At 46.6% G+C, this 23,443-nt stretch overlaps 1 protein-coding gene across 1 annotated transcript; it reads left to right on the forward strand.

Moving 5' to 3' along the window:
- The first annotated feature begins 143 nt into the window (after window positions 1-143).
- RHOD (ras homolog family member D) lies at window positions 144-22,679 on the forward strand. Its single transcript, XM_029575116.1, has 5 exons — window positions 144-617; window positions 5,537-5,624; window positions 15,246-15,355; window positions 15,948-16,082; window positions 20,544-22,679. The coding sequence occupies exons 1-5, from the start codon at window positions 477-479 to the stop codon at window positions 20,706-20,708; spliced, it is 639 nt and encodes a 212-aa protein (XP_029430976.1). The 5' UTR covers window positions 144-476; the 3' UTR covers window positions 20,709-22,679.
- The last annotated feature ends 764 nt before the right edge of the window (window positions 22,680-23,443 follow it).

Genomic DNA, 23,443 nt, shown 5'->3' on the forward strand with positions numbered 1-23,443 from the left:
TTTCCCTTGGCCAGTGGTTCTCCCCTCCCCTTCCAGCGGGGGAGGGCCCGGGATGACAGCTGGCTGCGCTCCCTCCTTCCCTCTCTCTGCTTTCCCTTGGCCAGTGGTTCTCCCCTCCCCTTCCAGCGGGGGAGGGCCCGGGATGACAGCTGGCTGCGCTCCCTCCTTCCCTCTCTCTGCTTTCCCTTGGCCAGTGGTTCTCCCCTCCCCTTCCAGCGGGGGAGGGCCCGGGATGACAGCTGGCTGCGCTCCCTCCTTCTCTCTCTCTCTCTTCCTGTAACTGGGGTGAAGAGTCCCGAGCGCGGTAACCCTGAGCCGGATCGCGCGGTAACCCTGAGCCGGATCGCGGAGGGGGGAGCCTGGGAAGGTCGGGAGAGGGCTCCCTGGAAGCCCCCCATGCCTGGGCTGAGCTCCGGCAGGACAGAGCAGCGCTGGGCAGCCGCCGGGGCACTCGGCCGGGGCTCGTAACCCCAGGCATGCAGGTGGGAGCCGAGAGCCTCAGCGCCGGGCAGCCGGGGGAGCGAGGAGTCGCCAGCATCAAAGCCGTCATCGTCGGGGACGGGGGCTGCGGCAAAACCTCGCTCCTGATGGTCTTCGCCGGGGGGGATTTCCCCGAGGTAAGGGCAGATTCAAAGGCCTGCGGTGTCCCCCCCCCCCCCCCCCCCAGTGCCGGAGAGAGAGAGGAACCCACAGGCAGTGAGAGTTTCAGAGGGAAAGAGACTGAGAAATAAGAGACAGTAAGAGAGGGAAAGAGACAAAGAGACAAAGTGAGAAACAGGCAGTGAGTGACAGTAAGAGAGGGAAAAGAGACAAAGTGAGAAACAGGCAGTGAGTGACAGTAAGACAGGGAAAGAGACAGTAAGAAGCAGGCAGTAAGTGACAGTATGGTGGGGAAAGAGACAACAAAGTAAGAAACAGGTAGTGAGTGTCAGTAGAAAAGGGTAAGAGACAGACCAGCTTTTCAAGGTTATACAGGATTGGACTGGCTATATTGTTAGTAATGGACTGAGAAATGTGTAACTTCCTTTTGTTATTGGTTTTATATGTTTGTTTTTATATAATATTTAATCTGTATTTTGTATGCATGTATTATACATTTTATTATGTATGTATATATAATCCGCATTGAACAATTTGGAAATAGCGGAATATAAATTGAAATAAATAAATAACAATGTAAGAGACAACAAAGAGCGAGAAACAGGCAAAGTACTTGAGAGAGGGACAGAAAGATACAGGAACTGCATGGGGTAGGAAAAGCCAGGAATAGGGAAACAGGCACAGCTGTCTGTCTGTCTGTCTTTAACAATCGGTGAGGCCAATAACTTCTCCCTCTCACAGGGAATGCCTGTCTATGAGAAGGTTTATTGTAGGGCAGGGCAGGATCATGATGCAGTGACTTTGTACTTATTATGTATAAATTATAGCACAAGAGTTCAAATGCAAGGTTTCGTTTCACCGTAGCCACCTAGAAAATTCTGGTTAAGAATAGCAGCCTGGGTGCACTGGGAAAAGGCTGGGGGAGATGAAGTAAAGGCCCTGTGCCAGCACTGAAACTGGGCCAGTCCAGGGTCACTAATTATCTGTGACATCATGGCCACTACTTATCTGTATACACAATCCACAAGGAGTGCAAGAAGACTATAGGTCCAATAATTTCATCTTCAAAAATATTTGTTTTAAACGTTCAAAGGAGCCACTCCTATTTTTAATTCATGCACAAGTGAATGACTGCTTCAGGGTCCCCCGACACGGACCCCGTGTTTCGCCCGAAGGCTGCGTCGGGAGGGACAGTCTGTAATTTTAACAAAAGCTTAAAGTCAGCTGAGGAGCTCACACAGGTGAACTCCTCAGCTGACTTTAAGCTTTTGTTTCGCCCGACGCAGCCTTCGGGCGAAACACGGGGTCCGTGTCGGGGGACCCTGAAGCAGTCATTCACTTGTGCATGAATTAAAAATAGGAGTGGCTCCTTTGAACGTTTAAAACAAATATTTTTGAAGATGAAATTATTGGACCTATAGTCTTCTTGCACTCCTTGTGAATTGTGTATATGAATTGTGGAGTGCAGCATTGCTCCTGCTCTATATTTGGATATCTCCGGCACTACTTATCTGTGACATCATGGCCAAGAGAGGTCCTGTTGGACACTGGGGCTGCTTGCATGAGTTCAGAGGAGCAGTGCTGAGGGAGGGCCTTTGGAAATACAGTGTGCAAATGATGCAGGGCTCTTTCGGATTATGACACCAGCCAGATTTCTTTTCAGATCACATCAAATGAGTGAGCCACAAGTGTTGTTTCCCCTAGCGCCTGGGCGGCTCACTGACCCTCCAGCAGGTGATGTCCCTCAGGAGGCTCCCCTCATCGGGGAGTCCTGGGCAGCACTTCTAGGGCTGCGTAGTCTCTAGGGCTGGGTAGATCTCCTGGGCCCTGCAGGTTGTGACGGACACGGTGCCAGCATGCGGGGTCTCTGGGGGTCGCAGAGGCCTCTTTACGTTTGACAGGAGGCTGCCCCTTATCTTCCCATTGGGTTATGTAACCCTCTGCTGCACCACGCTGCCCTGGCACAGGATTCATCCTGTCCCGGCGCTTCAGGGCAGCTCATGGCCGGCTTCTCGGTCTAAACTGGCTGACAAGGTTACGAGGGCAGAGGTGATGACAGAGGAAGAGGCAGCAAGAATGAGACAGAAAGAGCCAGGGAGACAGACAGAAGCACAGCAAATGTCAAGGAGCAGGTCAGAGAGGAAGAGAAAAGAAAGCTGTGCTGCTTTACCTAGAGACTTACCTGATGGTGTCGAGAGATAGGGAACAGAAAACAGCAACAAAACTATTATTATTAGCTGAGATGAGAGAATTATATAAGTAGGAAGTGGAACAAGAGGGATCCTAGGGATACAGTTTGGCCAGGAGTGTAGAGGCAGCTGGAGATCTTCCCAAAGTCATGGAGGCAGGGCTGAGAGAAGAGGCACCGAACTGGAGCGGAGCTAGGGACAGCTGCCCCGTGAAAGGGCTTTTGCCCCCTTTGCTGCTGCTGTAATCCAAGTATTTGCCCTGCCTCCTTCTCCAGGAAAGCTCTTCCCCATTCATGGTGCCCCTCTTTTCCCAGGAATAATCCTCCCCACCCCAAGTGCCTCTCCTCCCTGCCTCTGAAAAAAAACCACAAACGCGGAAAGCGAAACCAACAGTAGTCAGGCCAGGAATAAGGAAGGTCAGGAATGTTTGCCCGGGAAGGAGGGTGCTGAGTGGATCAGGATAAACCAGCTCAGTTCTCCTGAAAGTATCTCAGAGTCCTGAAAGAACTGAAACGTGAAATTCCTAGCCTCTTACCGGTAACCTAACATTTAAAACAGCCTCGATTCCTGAATCCTGGAAGGTGGCCAGTGCGACACCGATTTTTATCAAGGGCTCCAGGGGTGATCCGGGAAACTATAGACCGGTGAGCTTGATGGCAGTGCTAGGCAAAATGGTAGAAACCGTTCTTAAAAACAAAATTATTGACCGTATAGACAGATGTAGTTTAATGGGGAAAAGTCAATGTGTTTTGGCAGAAGTAAGCCTCACCTTACCAAGCTTTTAGATTTTTTGCAAGGTGTAAAACATGTAGACAAAGGTGAGCCAGGTGGTATCGCGTATCTGGATTTTCAGAAGGCATATGACAAGGTCTCCCATGAGAGAGCAGATTAAAAAGTCATGGGACAGGAGGCAGTGTCCTATTGTGGATCTGTACCTGCTTAAAAGACAGGAAACGGAGGTCCCACCCAGCATGGCCATTAGTGGACTCCCACCATGTAGTCCTGTTTCCAGATGTTAGTGGAGTGCCACAGGGATAGCATTAGGTCCTATGCTGTTTAACATTTTCATAAATAATCTGGAGAAGGAAATGATCAAATTTGCAGAAGACACAAAATAAGTCAAAGTTTTTATGGGACCTGCTGGGTACTTGTGACCTCGACCTGGTACTGCTGGTGGCAGGATACTGGGCGTGATGGACCTTGGTCTGACCCGGCATGGTATTTCTTGTGTTCTTAGGCCTGATCCATTGCACCCAGCGTCCTGTCTCTGACGGAGAACAGTCCAGTTCACAAGTACCCGGCGGATCCCTATTTCCTGTTATTCCCAGTGATAGTAATGGCTTTCTCTTGGCTACCAGGCCAATAATGTTTTATGGACTTTTCTTCCAGGACCTTTTCCAAACCTCTTTAAACCCCGCTATGTTGGTTGCCTTGGCCACGTCCTCTGGCCACAGATTCCACAGCTTGATACTGCACTAAGTGAAAAAGTTCTTTCTATGATTTGTTTTGAATCCACAGCTTGTCAGTTTCATGGAGCGTCCCCTTGTTTTAGAATTATTTGAAAGGATAAATAACTGCTCTCTATTTACCCATTCCACCCCTCTCAGCCATGTGAGGGGAGGGAGGGGAGGGAGGGGAGACAGAGAGGACCAGGGGAGTGCTGTATGACAGTGAACCCACTAATCACAGACCTTCCCTCTCCATCCCTCCAGTCCACCTCCCTCCCGCGCTCTCTCTCTCTCTCTCCCCTCCTGCAGTCCCAGATGCCTCTTCCTCCCCCATCCTAGATGCCCCCCCCCCATCTCCTTCTCCTTCCTTTTCTTTCTCATCCCCTTTCCCCAATCCTCTCTCCTCCTCTCTTCATGCCTGAGGTTCCCTCTGCCCTCTGCCCTCCTCCCTCCCCTGATCCCTCACATCCCCTTTCCTCCACCCAATAAAGCCAAGAAGACACAGAAGAAAGGTTGGAAAATGTTCTTTTTACGAATTTTAAATTGAAATCATTGAATGTGCAAAGCTAGGCAATTTATGTAAATGTGGTGGAGCTGGCCAGCAGTTTTGGAAAGAGTCTGCTGCAGAATTTTCTAACTGTCGCTGCAGACTCTGCCCGGGCGCTGGGCTTATGACCTCCTGCTGCCTCCATGCAGATCCCCCTCACTGGATCCCTGACCGAGTCACTAGAGGGCATAACACTAGTGTAAGGATTTAGTTAATGAGCCCCAATCCCAGGCTGATTATTGAGTTTTCGAACCCGCTGACAGCCACAGGTTCAGAAAACATACGCCGGCAATTTTTTCTGCTTTTCTGTACACGTTTCCTGGTGCTTTCGCCTGCCCTTGGGCAGGCGTTAATTTCTGAGAGTAAAATGTGTGGCTTGGTCATTCATCAAAATGCTTGGCCACACATTTTACTTTCATAATTCGGGCGAATAACTAATAGGCTCAGCAACATGGCATTTGCATGTGATGAGCGCTATTAGCTTTGGGGGGAGGGGTTGGCTGCGCGTTTTCCCCGCACTATTACCCCTTACAGTATGAGGGGTAATAATAGCGCGTCTAAAACGCACGGCCAAACGGGAGCTAAACGGTGCGCTGGGCCTGTATGTATTTGTATATTAGACTGTCATTATGGGCTGTTCTGTGAGTGGAAGGAGTAGCCGTTTATCTCTTTAATCTTCTCTCCGTTTTTTCTTGTCTCCATGCCTTCATCTTTACCACCCTTCCCTCCCCTCCCCCCTCTGTGGTTCTTAGGCTTATGTGCCAACCGTTTTTGAGAAATACACCACCACCTTTCACCTGGGCAACAAGCCAGTGGAGATTAACCTGTGGGACACAGCAGGTAGGAACCAAATCCAAGAGCCAATGGGGCAAGGGAAGGACTAAAGGTGTTGCTCATGTTGAGCAGGGAAATAATGACGATAATGGCACAGCAAATTATACAAGATTATTCCATGACTGAGGTAACCCGCACATTGTGGTTGTGTCAGGCAGCATCACATGATCACCCATCGAAACCCTCTAATGCCCAGTCAGAAGCACTGACCAATGGCAGGGCAGCTTTAATAATGTATGATGATGTCCCAGTGTACTTGGTCGTCAATGGGAGTTAAAAAGGCTCTAAAAGTGCAAGCGTGGACGCTTTTTTTGTGACAGTCTGGCATTTACCCCTCTATGGCATCTATAAACCTATGCTTCTACTTTTCCTTGGTAAATAAGTGGAACTACAAATCCCTAAATGCAATGGGGCAAAACCAGAAGCGACTGAGCTTCTTCCCGATGGCCTGAAACATAAGAACATATGCAGTATATAACGTAAGATGGGGACACAAGTGAAGCTTGGAGCCCACCGTCTCCTTGCTGAGGAGGCTGAGGGTCCCAGGTTGGGTTGCAGGAAGCACTCCATCATTCTAGGATCCCTTTCATCTCAGCACTACTTACGTTCTGCCTTAGATAGGAATTGACTTGCTCACCTTTCCAAACCCAAGCTCAAGGCAAGCTACATTTTTTGGTGCAGTAATTAGAATCTAATCAGGTCATTCATCAAAATGCATTAGGGCCTGAACATGCGTTAAATGGATCTAACGCACGCAATAAATATCGCAACGCAAGCTATCATGCAAAGTTTAAATTTGTTATGCAAGTGGGAGGAGTTAATGCAAATTGGGGTCTTCTACCACGGAATGCTAGAGACTGCATTGTACAAATCAACTCCTCTTGTTGTACCTTTCATGGATTCAAATGATAGAAATTCTTCAGTGATTTCAAATTTGCAGTTGATTCCTCTCACTGTGTATGTAACATTACCCTGAGTTTTTAATGCCCATCTACAGTGAGTCCTATTCTCTCTCTCTCTGTCCCCCCCCCCCCCCCCCCCCCCCCCCCCCCCAAGGACAAGTGGTACATACATAAACCAGATAGCACACCACGCATAAATCAACATGTGCTGCATAAAATGACATGCACTGTGATACCGTATCGCTGGCCCTATTTCTACTATATTTATAGTATTTTAATGAATCTAGTTTGTACCTGAGGCAGTGGAGATTGAAGTGACTTGTGCAAGGTCACAAAAAGCGTCAGCAGGATTTGAACCCTAGCTCTCAGGCTGTTGCTCTGATCAATCACGTTGGCACCATCTGTGATATTATTTATTATTTATTTATTTGTTTGTTTTTTCTATACCGACATTCGATTTGGTATATCACATTGGTTTACATAAACCAAGATGTCTAAGGCTAGCCTTGGTGACATGATACAATGTAACAGCTTAATTGAGTAACTAGCTAAATACAATAACAGTCTTAACAGATGGTGTTACAATATAACATGCTTTTGTTTGTCTGCATGGCTTTTCATGAGGTGCAGTGATCACAGTTGTGTTTGGTGGGGGGTTTGAGAGGAGGGGACTAGCCAAGCTGCCTTTAACCTTTAGTCTACTAGACCAGTCAGGAATGCTGCTGGTCTTTTCATGTGATGATAGATTGATTGATGTAGCCTAGTGGTTAGAGCAGCAGGCTAAAAACCAGGATAAACCAGTTTTCAAATCCCACTGCTGCTCCTTAAAAACTTAAGTAAGCCATTTCACTCTCCATTGCCTCAGCTACATACTTACAGGCTGATGCAAGAAGGTGCATTCAGCAGAATACAGTTTTACCTGCAGAATGTGTGTTTAAAACCGTGCGTTCAGCTTAGCGCCCTCACTTAGAAATCCCCTGCAAATGAGAGCATTAAGCAATTCTCCCCGAGGGTGAGAGGTGCATTTGGCCTAACCCAGGTTTTCGTAGAGCCGGAAACTTTAATCCTGGGCAGAGATGGAGTAACGTTTCCAGCACTGCTGTCACCTCACAGAAGGTCAGTCCATGGCTGGAGGCAGCAGAATATTGCAAAATGATCATAAAACAATGTAATAGCAGCAGCAGCAGCTGAGAGGACGGGGCATCTAGTTTGTTCATGGCAAGTTTAGGCTCCCAGGTAGCAGGAGGTTTCTAATGGTACCTAAAGACTGCACATTCATATATTAGGCCACCTTACTGGTTTCTTCTCCTTGTTATGATGTTTTTTTTCCAAAGAAAATGCCTGAACTAGATAAAACAATGCAGTGAGGAAACTTAGGGAGATGGTTTAGGGGCGTTTTTTAAATAAATATACAAGAGCCAAGAAAAAAAAATTGTGAATTTTCCAGGGTTGTTATAAATTTTGTCCCTTTTAAAGCATAAAGAGAAAGTGAGGAGGCAAAATTATTATTTTTTTAATTTTTTATTTATTGAATTTTCATTGTACATCAAGAATCCACTTGACTCAGTAAACACAGAGACATTTAGGCAAAAAAGAAATATACATATACAAAGTCTAAAGAAATTTAAAAAAAAAGACTCAATCTTAGTCCTCAATACAGGAGATCCTAAACTCGACCTTAGGAAAAAGAAAATAGATTCTAATAGGCAAATGCTAGCATTAAAAGGGGCCTTTTATACATAATGAACGGTGCATATCTGAAAGTACAAACTCAACTAATAGACAATGCAGAAGGTACCGGCAGCATGGAAGCTCTGTCGCCGAGAAAAGCAGAAAGTTGGAAGAAAACGTTAGAGACATGCTGATATTTTATGATAAATTTGCATGGAAATTTAAGAATGAAGAAAGCCCCTAAAGCTAACAAACTAGGCCTCGATATCAGAAACTGCTGCCTCTTCTTTTGGGTCTGCCTAGCGAGATCCGGATAATATACCCGAACGTGTCAATTTAGGGGGAAAAAAGCCTCAACACCCAGCCTCAGCCTGACTCCAAAAGGAATGGGGCAATAAGGATTGCCGGAGAAACCAACTCAGTCTCTGAGCTCTCAGGAACTGCCGTTAAGATTCAAACTGGGACCTTGAATTGGTGTCAAAGCCTGCACATCCCCTCCTTCCCATGGGGATTTCTCATAAAGTGCAAGGTAGCGCAACCTTGAAACCAAGGGCAGCGTTTGTTCCGAAAATGTTTAAAATTCCCAGCAAATATTTCTTCCACAACTCTATAGGGGACGTAAGAGGATCTTTAGGAAAGTTAATAGAACGTAACATTTACCCCCTGATTTGATTCTCCAAAAATTCCAAACGATTCGAAAGCTTTTGATTTTCTTTAAGTGATGCTTGCTGAAGAGCCGAGGAACTTTCTGCCTCCACCTTCAAATCCTCCCAAATGTTTTTTTCCAGTGCTTTCACCCGACATCCATGACATAAGCTGTTCACCCAAGGATTGATTCGTGAAGAAAATGTTATTATTGAGGGATTTAATAGCTTCCCACATCGCTTCCAGCGTGAAAGCCTCGGGTCTTACCTGTATCGGCGGTGGAGCCCTCTAGATGTGCCGGATCGCCTCCACGCTTTCGGTGAGCCGCTCTCTCGCAACTTCTCCCCCCGTCGCTGGGAGTTATGAAACAGCTCTAGGGCGATTTCAGCTTGATCCGCCGCCTCAGCAATAGAGAGAGAGAGAGAGCGCCATTAGCGTCCACCGCCGTCATCCCGCCCCGATACGGGTCCGGTACCGTCGCTTCAGCAAGGGGACAGAGATATCAACGAATCAGCGAAGGGTTTGAGTCCTCCCGAAAGCCCCCCAGCTGCTGGGGTGCTGAGCCCTCATGGGACATGCGAGTCCATAGGTCCAATGACAGGGCTTAGAAGAGAAGGAACTACCTACAGTACCTGAATGTAATCCACTTTGAAGTACCGAAAAAGGTGCGAAAAGTGGAACAGAGATAAATAAACTGAGGCACCCCAACCTCTGGCTCTTCGTTTGTCCTGAATGAGACATAATTCAACAACAGGAAAAAAGGGTAACCAGGAAAATAGGACAGGCTTAAGCATTCAGTGCTAATGCGGCCATCTTGGATCCCCTCAAAATGACCAGGGGCGCGCAATTCAGAAAAACAAAAAATGCAAATGAGGGCCCGCGGTAAAAGGAGGCGCTAGGGACACTGGCGCGTCCCTAGCGCCTCCTTTTTGACAGAAGCGGCAGCTGTCAGCGAGTTTGACAGCCGACGCTCAATTTTACCGGCGTCTGTTCTCGAAGCCACGGGTTCGGAAAATGGACACCAGCATAACTGAGCATCTGGCTTCCAACCCGCAGGCTGCGGGCAGATTTTACTTTTTTTTTTTTTATTATTAAATTTTTTTTTTCATTTTTGGGGCCTCTGACTTAATATCGCTATGATATTAAGTTGCAGGGTGAACAGAAAAGCAGTTTTTTCTGCTTTTCTGTACACTTTCCCAATGCCGGACGAAATTAACGCTGACCTTTGGCAGGAGTTAATTTCTGAGAGTAAAATGTGCGGCTTGCCTGCACATTTTACTTTCTGAATCACATGAAATAACTTAGAGGGCCATCAACATGCATTTGCATGTTGCGGACACTATTAGGTTCGGGGGGGTTGGCCACGCATTTTCGACGCGCTAGCTTTACCCCTTACTGTATAAGGGGTAAAGCTAGCGTGTCAAACGCACGGCCAATCGGGGGCTAACAGTGCGCTCCGCCGGACCGCACTTTACTGTATCGGCCCAAAACCAAATAAAAAACTTAAACCCGTATGTTGCCTCCTCCACCCGCCAAAAAGTGCAGTTGCCAAAGTTATTGTCTCCGATGCAATAAAGAAACAGAACTTTTTCGGCCCTCTGGTCCTCTCTCTCCCTCTTGCACACTTGGGTGGCAAGGGGCAGCGACAGACGAGCTCTACACGCCCCTCCCCTCTGAGTTACAATGTGAGTTCAGCCTGGGCTGAACGCACATTGTAACTCGCTGGGCGCACTTTTTAACTCCCGATGCCTTCGTTACTGCATTGGGAATTGAAGAAGTAAAGTAGCTTCAGCGCAGTTTTCTAACGCTCAGCTTTCTGCATTGGCCTCTTAGAGTGTAAGGGAAATACCTACAGGACCTGAATTTGTAACGCACCTTGAGCTACCAATGAGAGGCGTGAGTTAAATATAAATAAATAAACCTTCAGTGCGGTCCCATTGTTTGCACTCTCATGCACTGTGAAGGGGCACACATCAAAGGGCCCTCAGAACTCTATAAGGACCGGTCCCGGTCCACTTTAAGACAGAGCATTATGGGTACTGAGTATCTTCCAGAGCAGGATGTAATGCAGGCTCAGAGGGGAGCGAGAGAGAGGCCAAGGAACCCCAGAAGGCAGTAACTGTGAGTAGAGATGGGAGGCAGCCCTTGGAAAATAAGATTGTTAAATGTTTTGTGCTATATGAAACACTAAAGATTTGAAACACTGTAAATAAAATGCACTGAGAAAAGCCTTGACTGCTCATGTGTTGTGCCACATATGGTGGCAGTAATGGGACTTTTCTGCGCTGAACAAGGTACAGCTGGAGATATAAGTCTCAAGAGGGAAAAAAGAAAAGGAAAAGAAGCTGCTTTTGGAAACCTGTTTGCTCTAAAAGTTGTACAGAACAGAGACTGGGGTTACAGAAGAGTCTGAGCTATAGAAGTCGCTGAGCAGTGCTGAAGCCTCCAGGGGAAGAAAAGAGAGGGAAAAAATCCTTTTCTCACTGATTCAGAACTTGCTTTACTAAGGGGACACAGATCCTGACTTGTGCAAGTGACACACACAGAGAGAGAAGACAGGAAGTGAGTTTTTCCCGGGCCTGGCGTGCACAGTAAAGGTGGCACCCAGACGTGCAGGAACAGGCCCAGCAGAGAGCAGGTAAAGACTATGAGAATCCGGTTACTGTACCTACAGTAACTGTGGCTTACGGGCTAAGAAGATCACGATGGGGCCTCCTTGAAAAGAAAAGAAAAGTCTTTAAAAGCGAGGAAATACAAGGGACCAGAGCCGAGTTTGGCCTGAAGAGCAGGGCAGGTTAAAAGCAAGGCCCTGCAAAAGGCGGAACAGCCATGGAGTTCCTCCGACCCAGCCAGCCCAGAAGAACCCAGAGAGTCAAGAAAAGAAGCCGCGTCAAGGTGAAGGCAACCCAAAAGCAGAAGCACTGGATCAGCCCGACAGGGCTGTGAGAAGAACTAAGGGAAGGATCTGAGGCAGCCAGGAGAGCCAGCTAAGAGCTGGAGAGCCTACTCAGAGAGACGAACGACTACAGCTGGTGGCAGAGATAAAAAGAGATGGTACAAGCGAAGAGTGAGGGGATGCAACTCACTCACCAGAGAGGTCACATGCACGAGGAATGTACTGAGGCTGATGTAGCCTCCTAATACCAATGTACCCAGCGGGCGAAGAAGAAGCCTGAGCCAGGGGAAGAGATGGTGGAAATCCAGGAGGAAAAAGCATCACTGCGAGCTGGAGAGCAGCAGCAGTACTTTGGTAAACTTAAATAAATAAATAATGGCAAACAACATAACATATCCAAGGTACAGCTGCTACAAAACAATGATATATTCCAAAAAATTGCAAAACACCTTTTATTTTTCTACCAAGTCTCATTTACATTGAAATATACAATATAAAACAACATTATATTACACTCCCATCCCTCAGATACAAATATTACACTGACAAATAAAAACAAAAAGACAAAACAAAAAACAACCAACACAATAATCTACAAATATAAAAACTCTGCCATTATCATCCTTCCCAACATGTTTTGCTAGAAATCACCTCTTCAAGGGAAAAATTAAATCGCAGAATAATCTAACAACTCATATACATATAATCACTAGAGACATTCAATGCGAGTGACATCTGCTGAGATGGAATACGAGTGCAATCCAACCGTAGAAATTACTTGAATAGGAAGTTCCCGATCATAGATACATAGAAATGACGGCAGAAAAAGACCAAACGGCCCATCTACTCTGCCCAGCAAGCTCCCACACTTATTTTCCCATACTTTTCTGCCGCCCCCTGCCGTTGATGCAGAGAGTAATGTTGGAGTTGCATCAAAGGTGAATTGTAAGGCTTAATGGTAAAGGGTGGTAACCGCTGAATCAAGCAAGTTACTCCGATGCTTGTTTACCCAGACTGCATAAATCAATGCCTTGTTGGATGTTGTCTGAATGTAAATCCTCTTTTCCACATTTCCCCCACCATTGAAGCAGAGAGCAACTCTGTGTATGCATTAAAAATGAAGTATCAGGCTTAATTGGTTTAGGGTAGTAACCGCCGCAATAAGCAAGCTACTCCCACGCTTATTTGTTTACTCAGACTGTGTAGTTCAGTTCTTGTTGGTTGTTGTCTGAATGCAAATCCTCTTTTCCACATTTCCCATTGCCGTTGGAGCAGAGAGCAATGTTGGAGTTGCATTAACCATGTGAAGGCTTACTGAGTAAGGGTAGTAATCACCAGATAGTAGACATCATTCCAGCAAGCCACCTCCATGGCTCTTCTCTTCATTCCCATCCTCTAGCCTTTATGGATCCACAGTGTTTATCCCATGCCCCTTTGAAATCCTTCACAATTTTAGTCTTCACCACTTCCTCCGGAAGGGCATTCCAGGCATTCACCACCCGCTCCGTGAAGAAATGCTTCCTGACATTGGTTCTGAGTCTTCCTCCCTGGAGTTTCAAATCGTGACCCTTAGTTCTACTGATTTTTTTCCCAACGGAAAAGGTTTGTTGTTGACCATGGATCATTAAAACCTTTCAAGTATCTGAAAGTCTGTATCATATCACCCCTGCTCCTCCTTTCTCCAGGGTGTACATATTTAGGTTCTTCAATCTCTCCTCATAAGTCTTTTTATGAAAACCATCCACCTTTTTGATTGCTCTTCTCTGGACCGCCTCCATCCTGTCTCTGTCTCTTTGGAGATACGGTCTCCAGAACTGAGCACAGTAGCCCTGTACAAGGGGATTATCACTTCCTTTCTCTTACTAGATATTCTTCTCTCTATGCAGCCCATCATTCTTCTGGCTTTAGCTATCGCCTTGTCACAATGTTTTCGCCAACTTCAGATCTTTAGACACTACCACCCTAAGGTCTCTCTCCTGCTCCATGCACATTGGCCGTTCACCCCCCATCAAATACAGTTCTTTCAGATTACCGCACCCCAGATGCATGACTCTGCACTTCTTGGCATTGAATCTCAGCTGCCATATCTTCGACTATTCTTCCAGCTTCCTTAAATCCCATTTCATTCTCTCTACTCCTTCTGGCATGTCTACTCTGTTGCAGATCTTAGTATCATCCGCAAAAAGACAAACCTTACCTTCTATCCCATCCACAATGTCGCTCACGAAAATATTGAACAGGACTGGCCCCAACACTGATCCTTGCGACACTCCGCTTAACACCGCTCTCTCTTCAGAGTAAGTTCCATTTATCATCAACCAGTTTGCAATCCAGGCCACCACCTTGGCACTCACTCCTAAGCCTCTCATTTTATTCACAAGCCTCCTGTGCGGGACCGTATCAAAAGCTTTGCTGAAATCCAAGTAGATGACTTTGAGTGCTCTTCCTCAATCCAATTCCCTAGTCACCCAGTCAAAAAAAGTCAATCAGATTTGTCTGACAGGACCTTCCCTTGGTGAATCCCTGCTGCCTCTGGTCCAGCAATTCTTCTGACTGTGGATAGTTCACTATTCTTTCTTAAAGCAGTGATTCCATTACTTTTCCCACCAATGAGGTGAGGCTAACCGGTCTGTAGTTTCCAGCCTCCTCTCTGCTCCCACTCTTGTGAAGCGGGACCACCGCTGCTCTTCTCCAGTCACTCGGCACGACTCCCGTTTCTAGGGATCTATTGAACAGGTCACGCAGCGGAGCCGCCAGCACATCTCTGAGCTCCCTCAGTATCCTGGGATGAATCTCATCGGGTACATTACTTGTATCCGCAGAGTTTGCATCAAGAATCAAGGCACAGCTACGCCGGTAGTTTTGCTTTTGATTATTTTCTACTTGCCGAGATTTATGCCTGCTTTCTCCATGGGTAACGTCTTGGGACAAACAAACACACTCAGTTTTGTATAATCAAACCCATTCCACCTCCCTCCCCCCTGCCCCTGGGAGCTCACCTCCGCAGTGTGCAGATAAAAGCGTACGGGATGTTGAAAAATGCGTAGACCCTTACTCACAAGCAGGGTGGGCAATAATCAAAGAGCCCATATCTGCGGGCAAAGAGCAGTGTTTTAACAGCAGGAATGCTTTTCATTATTGCCCTTGCCCACATAGCAGTTGCAGCTCTGCAATATATTATCACATAATGAATGCAACACAGTATGTGCAATGCAAGCAGCATCTATCCTTTGGAATCTGAGGGGAAACAGCCAGCGTCTCATTTATAAGAGAAGCTGCCATGACATGCCGCTGGTTTTGTGTTTATACCTGTCCACCAGTGCCGTGAGTCTGTGGTCTTCGTAAGCCTGGGGCCAGGGAGAGCTCTGAGAAACTCTTTCACCATCTTAACTGCCAGACACGGGAGCAGCAGAAAGGCATAACCAACAAAAGAGAGGCTGTGTTGCTACAATAAATACTGCACTACAGTCCATCCAACAGCAGAGAAATAACCAGATTCTTTCCTTCTCACAGGACAGGAAGACTATGACAGACTCCGCCCACTCTCATACACCGGAGCCCATGTGGTATTAATCTGCTATGATGTCACCAACCCCGGCAGCTTTGACAATGTTCTCACAAAGGTGCAAATTCTTGTCTTTTTCATTAATATAAACATATAATTCTCACAGCCAGAGCTCCTGCATCATTCCTGCTGGGAGAGGCTGGGACTGCAAAAGCCGTCAGCTCCCCCACAGCCAGCACTCCTGCACCATTCCCTACAGCACCCCCTGTTGGGAGAGGCTGGAACTGCAGAAGTTGTGAGCTTCCCTACAGCCAGTGATTCTGCACCATTCCCTACAGCGCCTCCTGTTGGGAGAGGCTGGAACTGCAGGAGCTGTGAGCTTCCCTACAGCCAGTGATTCTGCACCATTCCCTACAGCGCCTCCTGTTGGGTGAGATGGCAGAAGCAGTGAGCTCTCTTACAGTCAGTGCTTCTGCTCCATTCTCTACAGAACCTTGTGATGGGAGAGGCTTGGATTGCAGGAGCTATGCCTTCCCCCTACATTCAGTGCTCCTGCAGGATTCTCTATAGCTCCTCCTGCTGGAAGAGCCTGGGACTGCAAAGGGTTGTGAGCTTCCTCACTGTTTTGTATTATATCTCAAGCTAGGAGAATTCTAAACTCCCAGGATTGTTTTAACGAAATTTTATTTGACATTTTCTGCACTGTACAGTGGTATCCAGAGGTTAATCACTTTTGTAAGGGTGTTCCGATTCTCCTAGTCGGCTGTAAGACAGACCTGAGAAAAGATAAGGTCAAGCTGAGGAGGCTCCGAGAGGACAAACTGGAACCCATAACCTATCATAAGGTAAGAGCTGCTACGCTATAGAAATCCCCAGTACTACCTCCCCCTCTGACCTCCCAGATCAGAACGTCCCAAACTTTTAGCCAATGTGACCCCATTTTAGAGGTACTTGAAAATTCACATGACCCCAGAGAACGACCAAAACAGATTAGCAGGGATGAAGTCTCCTTCCAAAATCACTCCACTCTCTCCCTCCCTACTGATCCCCTCTCTCAAACTCCATTCCCTCCAATTGGTCCCCTCTTAAATCCCCCATCTCCTTTCACTTTCCCCTCAGCTGATCCTCTCTCACCTCCGAGCCATTTTTATAACCCACACTTGATCCTCTGTCATCTTCCCTTTCTCTCACATCCCAGCCTCCCTTCTTCCCCTTCATCCTGTCTCTCTCTCATGCCCCCAGGGGATCCAACTCACACCCATCTCTTCTTTTACATCCGCCATTCCCTCCTCACCCTCTGTAGCCAATCTCTTTCCAGATGATCCATCAGTGCTGCATCTGATCCCTCCTTTCAAATAGCCCCCCCCCCCCCCCCCCCCCGGCCAGGGTCAGCAGCAACATTTTTCTATGGGCCCTGGGTCAAGGTTGGATGACAACAGGTGAGAAGACAGGGGTAACATTTTTCTCTTGGGTAGGTTCAGTGGTGGGTGAGGAAAAGAGCAGTGGCTACCTCAGTAACAGGGGCCACGGCCTAGCCCTAACACTGAGGTCTCAGCCTAGGCCGGGGCCAATGCTGGGGCCTTGGCAGAGCTCCCCGCCCCCCCCCCCCCCCCCCAAATAAACGTTCCTGATCCTGATCCGTCAGTTATCAGCGGAAGCAGCCAGGCTGAGTCCCGATGCCTAGGCCTCGGCTTAGGCCAGAGCCAATGCTGAGGCCTGGCCCAGAGGCCCAGTCCCAATGCCGAGGCTATGACCTGGACCCAGACCTGAGGCCAGGTCTCGATGCCTGGGGCTTGACCTAGGCCCGACACCACAGCCCAGTCTGGAGGCTGGGTCCCAACTCTGGGGCCTCAACGCAAACCCGACGGCACAGCCCGGCCCAGAAGCTGGGTCCTGACGCTGGGGCCTTGGCCCACACCCAGGCCAACTCTGGGATCTCCCGACACCTGGGCCTCAGTCTAGGGTCAGGCCCAGTCCTGGAGCACAGGTCTTGGAGTAGCTCCGATGTCCTCTTCTTTTCTTCTTCAACTGACACCGTCTGCTGGGGTCGCATGGGAGTTAATTAACTCTGGCGCACAAACCCCAGCAGAAGGTGCCCCTTCTTATGTACAATAATGTATGGCAATTAATTAACTCCGGCGTGACCCCAGCGGAAGGCGCCAGTTGAGGAAAAAGAAAAGAGGACCTCTGACCTGCTCTTAGTCCTGGACTCCGGGCCTGGGTCTGACCCTAGACTGAGGCCCAGGAGTCAGGACCAGGCATCCAGGTCAGGCCTCTGTGTTGGACCTAGGTCTCGGCGTCGGGACCCAGCCTCCGGGCTGGGCTTCAGCGTCGGGCCTAGGCTGAGGCTCAGACATTGGGGCCCAGCCTCTGGGCTTCGGCCTAGGTGTCGGCCTTAAATAGGCCAAGGCTGAGGTTGCGGCGACCTTTACCACGGCCTCAGCCTATGCAAGACCAAGGCTTTAGCCTGGGCCTAGGCCTCACCGGCAGATCCCCACCAAACCAGGGAAGTGGGGGCCAGGGGGGATCCTGGCCCCCAGCATTTTTCTGTATGGGCGGTGTCCTTGGGAGGCCCCATTTTCACTTTTTTTGGCCATTTTGGGGTTTGTTTTATATAATGTTTGATTTGGTTTTTTTCACGTACATGAAATGAATCAAACATTTCTTGAGGTGAAATTTATGGGAAAAATCCTCCCAAAAACGACCTGAAAAACAAATACAATGTTTTTCCCCCTGCACATCCCTACTGACTAGTGCACAATAGCACTGCTGTTTCTACTTTGACAAATCCAGTCGTGGGATTAATCACTGGTGGTGATGATAACTACTGGAATAATACTAGTGACCTAATAAAAGTGAGGCTTACAGGCTGCACCTCAGGAACCCTCCCAGACTGCGAACAACTGAGCGAGAAAACCAAACAAACCTTTGTTTAAAGAAAGGGATTGATAGCCTCCTCCCAGCACCACGCAAACTGCAGAACAGATCCGAGATTACAGATTCAGATTACATTATTGGTATGACAAATCTACATGTATTGCCAAAATAATACATAAAGTGATTTAAACTAAAAAGGGGGGGAAATTACAAAATACTTATAATAGTAAAAATAAAATTACAGGCTCTGGTTCTGGTACAGATTGTCCCTGTGGAGATTACATGTAGGTGCCCTTTAATAACGAGTCAGTCCTGCATGCAGTTCTTGAGGTTCATCACTAGGTGGCAATACCTCCTCACCTTTTGACTAACTTACATCTGTGTAGTTAAATTTTCTGTTGAATATGGATTGAGGAATTCAAAGTACTGATTTCAGACGTTCACAGGCCGATGCAATACAGTGCGCCCAGCCTAGTGCGCGGGACTGCCCGTTTTGGGCACGCAAGGCTAGCACCAGACGCCGTAAGAAAATGAGTGCGTCCAAAACGCATGCCCTAACAAACGTGAATCTGATAGCGCCCAATGCATGCAAATTCCATTTTGTTGAGGACATTAACTATTACCATCTGGTGCAAGACAGTGCAGAGCACCCAACACCTATTCTTCAACATGGGGAATTTAATTCCAGCTCTGGAAGTGTGGTAAACTTAACTCGCAGTCGAGGGCTTATGAGAAACATTACAAAATATGGTCCCCTGTGTTGCGATAAATGTGTCCTCCTAGTTAGCATTGTCCGGGCTCTTGAATTTACTGCTTGCGATGGCGAAAAATAAATATATATTGATTTGCTTAAAGAAAAGCACACGTTTCTTATGATCGCACAATTTAGACGCCTGTAGCAATGGCGCCTGATATAATAAACTGCAGCATTGAAATCAGCACCTCAGCAAAAAAAAAAGAAGCACGATCAAAACAAACGCTGGTATTGAGTGCCTGCTGTAATTGTGGGCGCCTGATGCAAAAACTCTTTTGAGCGCCAGAGACGTACATTCTCCCATAGTGCGCGCTTTTTTTACACTGCCTCTCATTTAAATGTTGCACCGGGGCACCCAGGGATGTAGCTGCGCGTGTGTTAGGAAAACAGGCGCTCAATACGAGCGCTTGTTTTCAGCGCGCGTTTTATTGCATCAGCCTGTGAATAGAACTGAGTAATGCATTCCCATACGTTCCCTCCTCCACCTATCATGTTTTGCCCTCTCTTGTATCTCTGACCCATCCCTTTCCTCTTCAGTCCTCCTAAAACAGGTCTCACTGTAAAAAGACGGGACTTCGGTGCACATTTTCTTTACTCACGCACATTAAAAAAAAGGTACCTCCCGCTGCAATAAACTACTGGTGTGCTAGCCAAACATGAATAATGCACATTGTTGTGTACAGAGAATGTGATTTGTGCTCCTAAAAGTTGTGTGCACAAATTAGAGGAACACAAAACAGGATCCTGTTACAGGACCCCTGCATTACGAACTCCAGATCCAGCCCCTTAGACCAGCACTAGCCCCAGAAACCTTTACTCCACCACTGACTACGAATTTAATTTCCAGCATTAAGTAAACTGCTCGATATAAATGATTTTCATACAGTATTACAAGCTCTGACACTAAGCAACCTCGATCACTGTAACTCACTGTATTTAGGACTTCCTGCAAGTACAATTCACCCCTTACGGTTGATTGAAAACTCGGCCGCCGATATGGCAAGACCATATATCACCATTTCTCTCATCTTTGCATTGGTTTCCAATTGCTTTTTGCTTTCAATATACAGTTCTAACTATGATTTTCAGTTTGTTACATAAAGACTTGTCTATTTGGCTTTGTACTTCTCTTCATATATACAAACCTACTAGGCAGCTGCGATCCGCTGACAAAAATCGCTAGGTTGGACATAACCAGGAAAAGTGCATTTTCAGTCGCTGGTCCTATCCTCTGGAATGCTTTACCAGAGTCACTGGAATTGTCCTCTGATTTGAAAGAATTTAAAAGAAATTTTAAAACTGTTTTTTTAATCTAAAAAAACCTTTGGTCCTTAACCGTGTTATCTCGACACATAATCTGTTGGCTCAGCGACGTTGGAATTTGTGATGACCAGCGACGTCTGATACTGATAAAGTTCCTGTAACTGGAAGCAGAACGTCTTTGCCTAGTTCTTGTAGAATTCTCTTGTTGTTTTAATGTTTTTATTTTATGAATATTGTTCTAAATGATGAATGTTACTGTGGAAACTGCTCCGAGCTACACTATTGCGGGGAGCGCTGTATCAGACTTTTTAAATAGATAGAGATCTGTAACTAGTGGTATATGCTTGTGCCTAAGGACGCCCACGGAACGGGATCCGGTAACTGATTTTCCTGTCTTGCTCTGCTCTCTCAGGGACAGTCCATGGCCCGGGATTTGCGCGCTCTCATGTACCTGGAATGCTCTGCTAAGTTCCAGGAGAACATTCTGGATATTTTCGCGGAGGCCACGGCAGCGGCACTGCAGGGCATAAAGAGGAAGCAGCGCAGGAGGACCAGGAGGGGCTGTGTGGTGTCCTAGTGCTGCGGGATGACCAGTGCCAGCAGCGCTGGGGGGTGCCTCAGCCTTCCCACGCTGTGAAATCCATACCTCAGCCAGGCGTAAACAGCACCCAGAAACCAGCATTTCTGTTTCAGTAACGCAGACCTTCAGACGCAACTGTCAAGAGAAACGTCATCCCCTGCTTATCGCATCTCCAGTGACGAACTACTGCTTGAGAGTTTGCTGTAGACCTCAGAAGAAGAGTTCATTAAAACATTTACGAGCTGGCATGGCCTCTGAGAGCTGTCAGACAGTGCCTCAGTCTTTTGAATAAATGGGTGCCTGCTATGCTCCCTTCTGCGAAGTGCTGAACATTTGACTTGACTCCTTCCCACCTCCTCTTCTTCTGCCCACCCCAAGGCTGGCTTTGTATAAATATGGGATTGGTTCTGCAGCCCTACAGCTGGCTCCGAGGCACCTACCCCTGCTGGTCACTTTCAGAGAGTCCCTCACTGTGGGAAATAATTCTTGCTTTGTTAAGGATGGACACGGAGCAAGTTAAAGGATCTCACCCCCTCCCCTTGGGAGGAGAGGGGGTGACACTTTGAAGCACAAGGGTCAAAGATGGAGTGAGCATCTTCAGCACTTAGAAAGGGCCTCCAAATCCTTTGGTGCCAGGTCTGAAGGCCATTGGCATCGCACCCATACAATGGTCTGGCTTAAAAAAAAAAATATCGCCCTGCTTTTAATATTAGAAGCTAAAATACTGACGTATGATATAAAGAGTTTATTACACTGGTCTACATTTGAAAAAACGTTTAATGCTGACCTAATTATTTTTGCTGATTCCAAGTATGAAGTAAAAAACTATGCAATACGTCAAATTTTTTTCACAATTGAGAAAATGTTTGATTAAAGATTATAAAGTCGAATATCAAGGGTAATAAGTTCTGAAGAAGCGATAGCACTTAATATATTTGCTTCATGCAAAAAATGAGTCTGTCGTCTAACCAAGAGAGCAATAGTTGTGTACATTTTAATTGTTAGGGAGACATTTTCTCTCCAATGGTTTTGGGGCTCTCGCCACACCATTGGAACTCCGACGCTGAGACTTTTTCCTCTGACCTTTAGTCCACTGCCTCAGGTTTTCAGCACATGTCCTGCACACTTTATGTGGTGCCCAAGGGTTTGTCCTGGTCACCCAGTTTAACCCTGAAATATGCATGATGAGCTTTTCGTACAAAGTCAGATATATTTGTCCTTTGTTTGGGTGTTGTAAAACAGCCATAAATGTGACAGAATATATCAGGATCATTCCGGCACCGTCCACAAACTATTCAAGTGTTGGATGAGATATTCAACAAAAACATCTAAATAATAATAACGTTACATTATTGCTAAAAGAGTTTGAGTAGACCAGCGTTTTGTGGAAAAACTGGACGTGACTGGAGGAAATGGATGTGATTTTTGGATTCAGCACACTAAAATACATAAAGAACACATGTTGTCTTGTAGTCAGCAAAACTGATGTAGACCAGTGTTATCGTTTTTTGAACAGAATGTATTGTCTGGGGTATATTTAAATTGAGAAAAGTGTAAACAGATTTCTACAAAACACAAAACCTCTGTTAGAACGCATGTTATAGGAATGTACTAATAAGATTAACACCTTCTTCTCATCAGTAGAAGCACATTTCCAAAATCCTTTTTACAAGTGTCTCTTGAAGATTGTACATTTTAGCAACCTGGAGGCAATCGCAAACTTTGTGCTAGCTTTGCCAGTTGATCTGGTCTTGGTGATGGCTAAACGGATGCATTGAAAGAGCTTGTAAAGCATTTTCACTTCTTTGAATGGGACCTAACCTTGGGTCACAGGGTTGAACAGGACAATCCTAGGAGAAAAAAAACCCTCTTTATGACACATCTAAGCTATAACAGAAATTCCATTCTTGTATTTTCTACAAGCAATAACAGATTTCAAGAATGGACATATTGCTTCACAATTAGAAATCTGAACTGAATTTGTGAGACATTAGTGCTTGGAACCCTTAGATTATATTTTTGTATATCTCTGTGTGGGTTTTGTTTTCTGTATGTGCTGTAATGTAAAATACAATAAAGACGATATTTAACACAATTACAAAGATTACTATTTTATCTATCTTAACTGTTTAAGCCTTGCTTTTAGGGAGCTTAGAGCACATTGTGATGTCATCAGGCATTTTTAAAGCTGCCCTGCCATGCAGATATTGACGAATCTCAGCCTCACCCAACATTGAGGGCCTTAGTATTGGAGATCATGGTAGAGCAAAATCAACCTGAGCTGATACACAGAAACCTTACTACAATTTAATAATAAAGTATGAAGCTGTAGACATACAATTTTCTGGTTGTTAGCATTATTTCAAGTTAAAATAATAGCAGCAGACTCACTCACTCAATGGCCACAACCTTTTTCTTACAGAAAGTCCTCCCCTTATGAGTTGTTGCGATATCGCTCATGGGAGGGCCCCATGAGTGGCCTTGCTCACCTGGATGTCGCAGTCGCGCCTCTGCTTTCCATGTGTTCCTGGCCTTCAAGGTCCTCCATGTTCCTGGTCTTCTGTTTGTCTCGTCTTCTTGTTCAGTTCCTGAGATCTGTTTCCAAGTCTTCACTCCAAGTCTTCAGAGTCCTGTCCAAGTCTTCGCCACTGGTTCAAGTTTTTGGAGTGCTCGTCCTTGGTTTTAGAGTCTGAAGTCAGAGTTCCTGAGCTCTGAGTTCCAAGTCCGAGTTC

Source organism: Rhinatrema bivittatum, chromosome 13 (assembly GCF_901001135.1).
Source record: "Rhinatrema bivittatum chromosome 13, aRhiBiv1.1, whole genome shotgun sequence".
Classification (NCBI taxonomy): Eukaryota; Metazoa; Chordata; class Amphibia; order Gymnophiona; family Rhinatrematidae; genus Rhinatrema; species Rhinatrema bivittatum.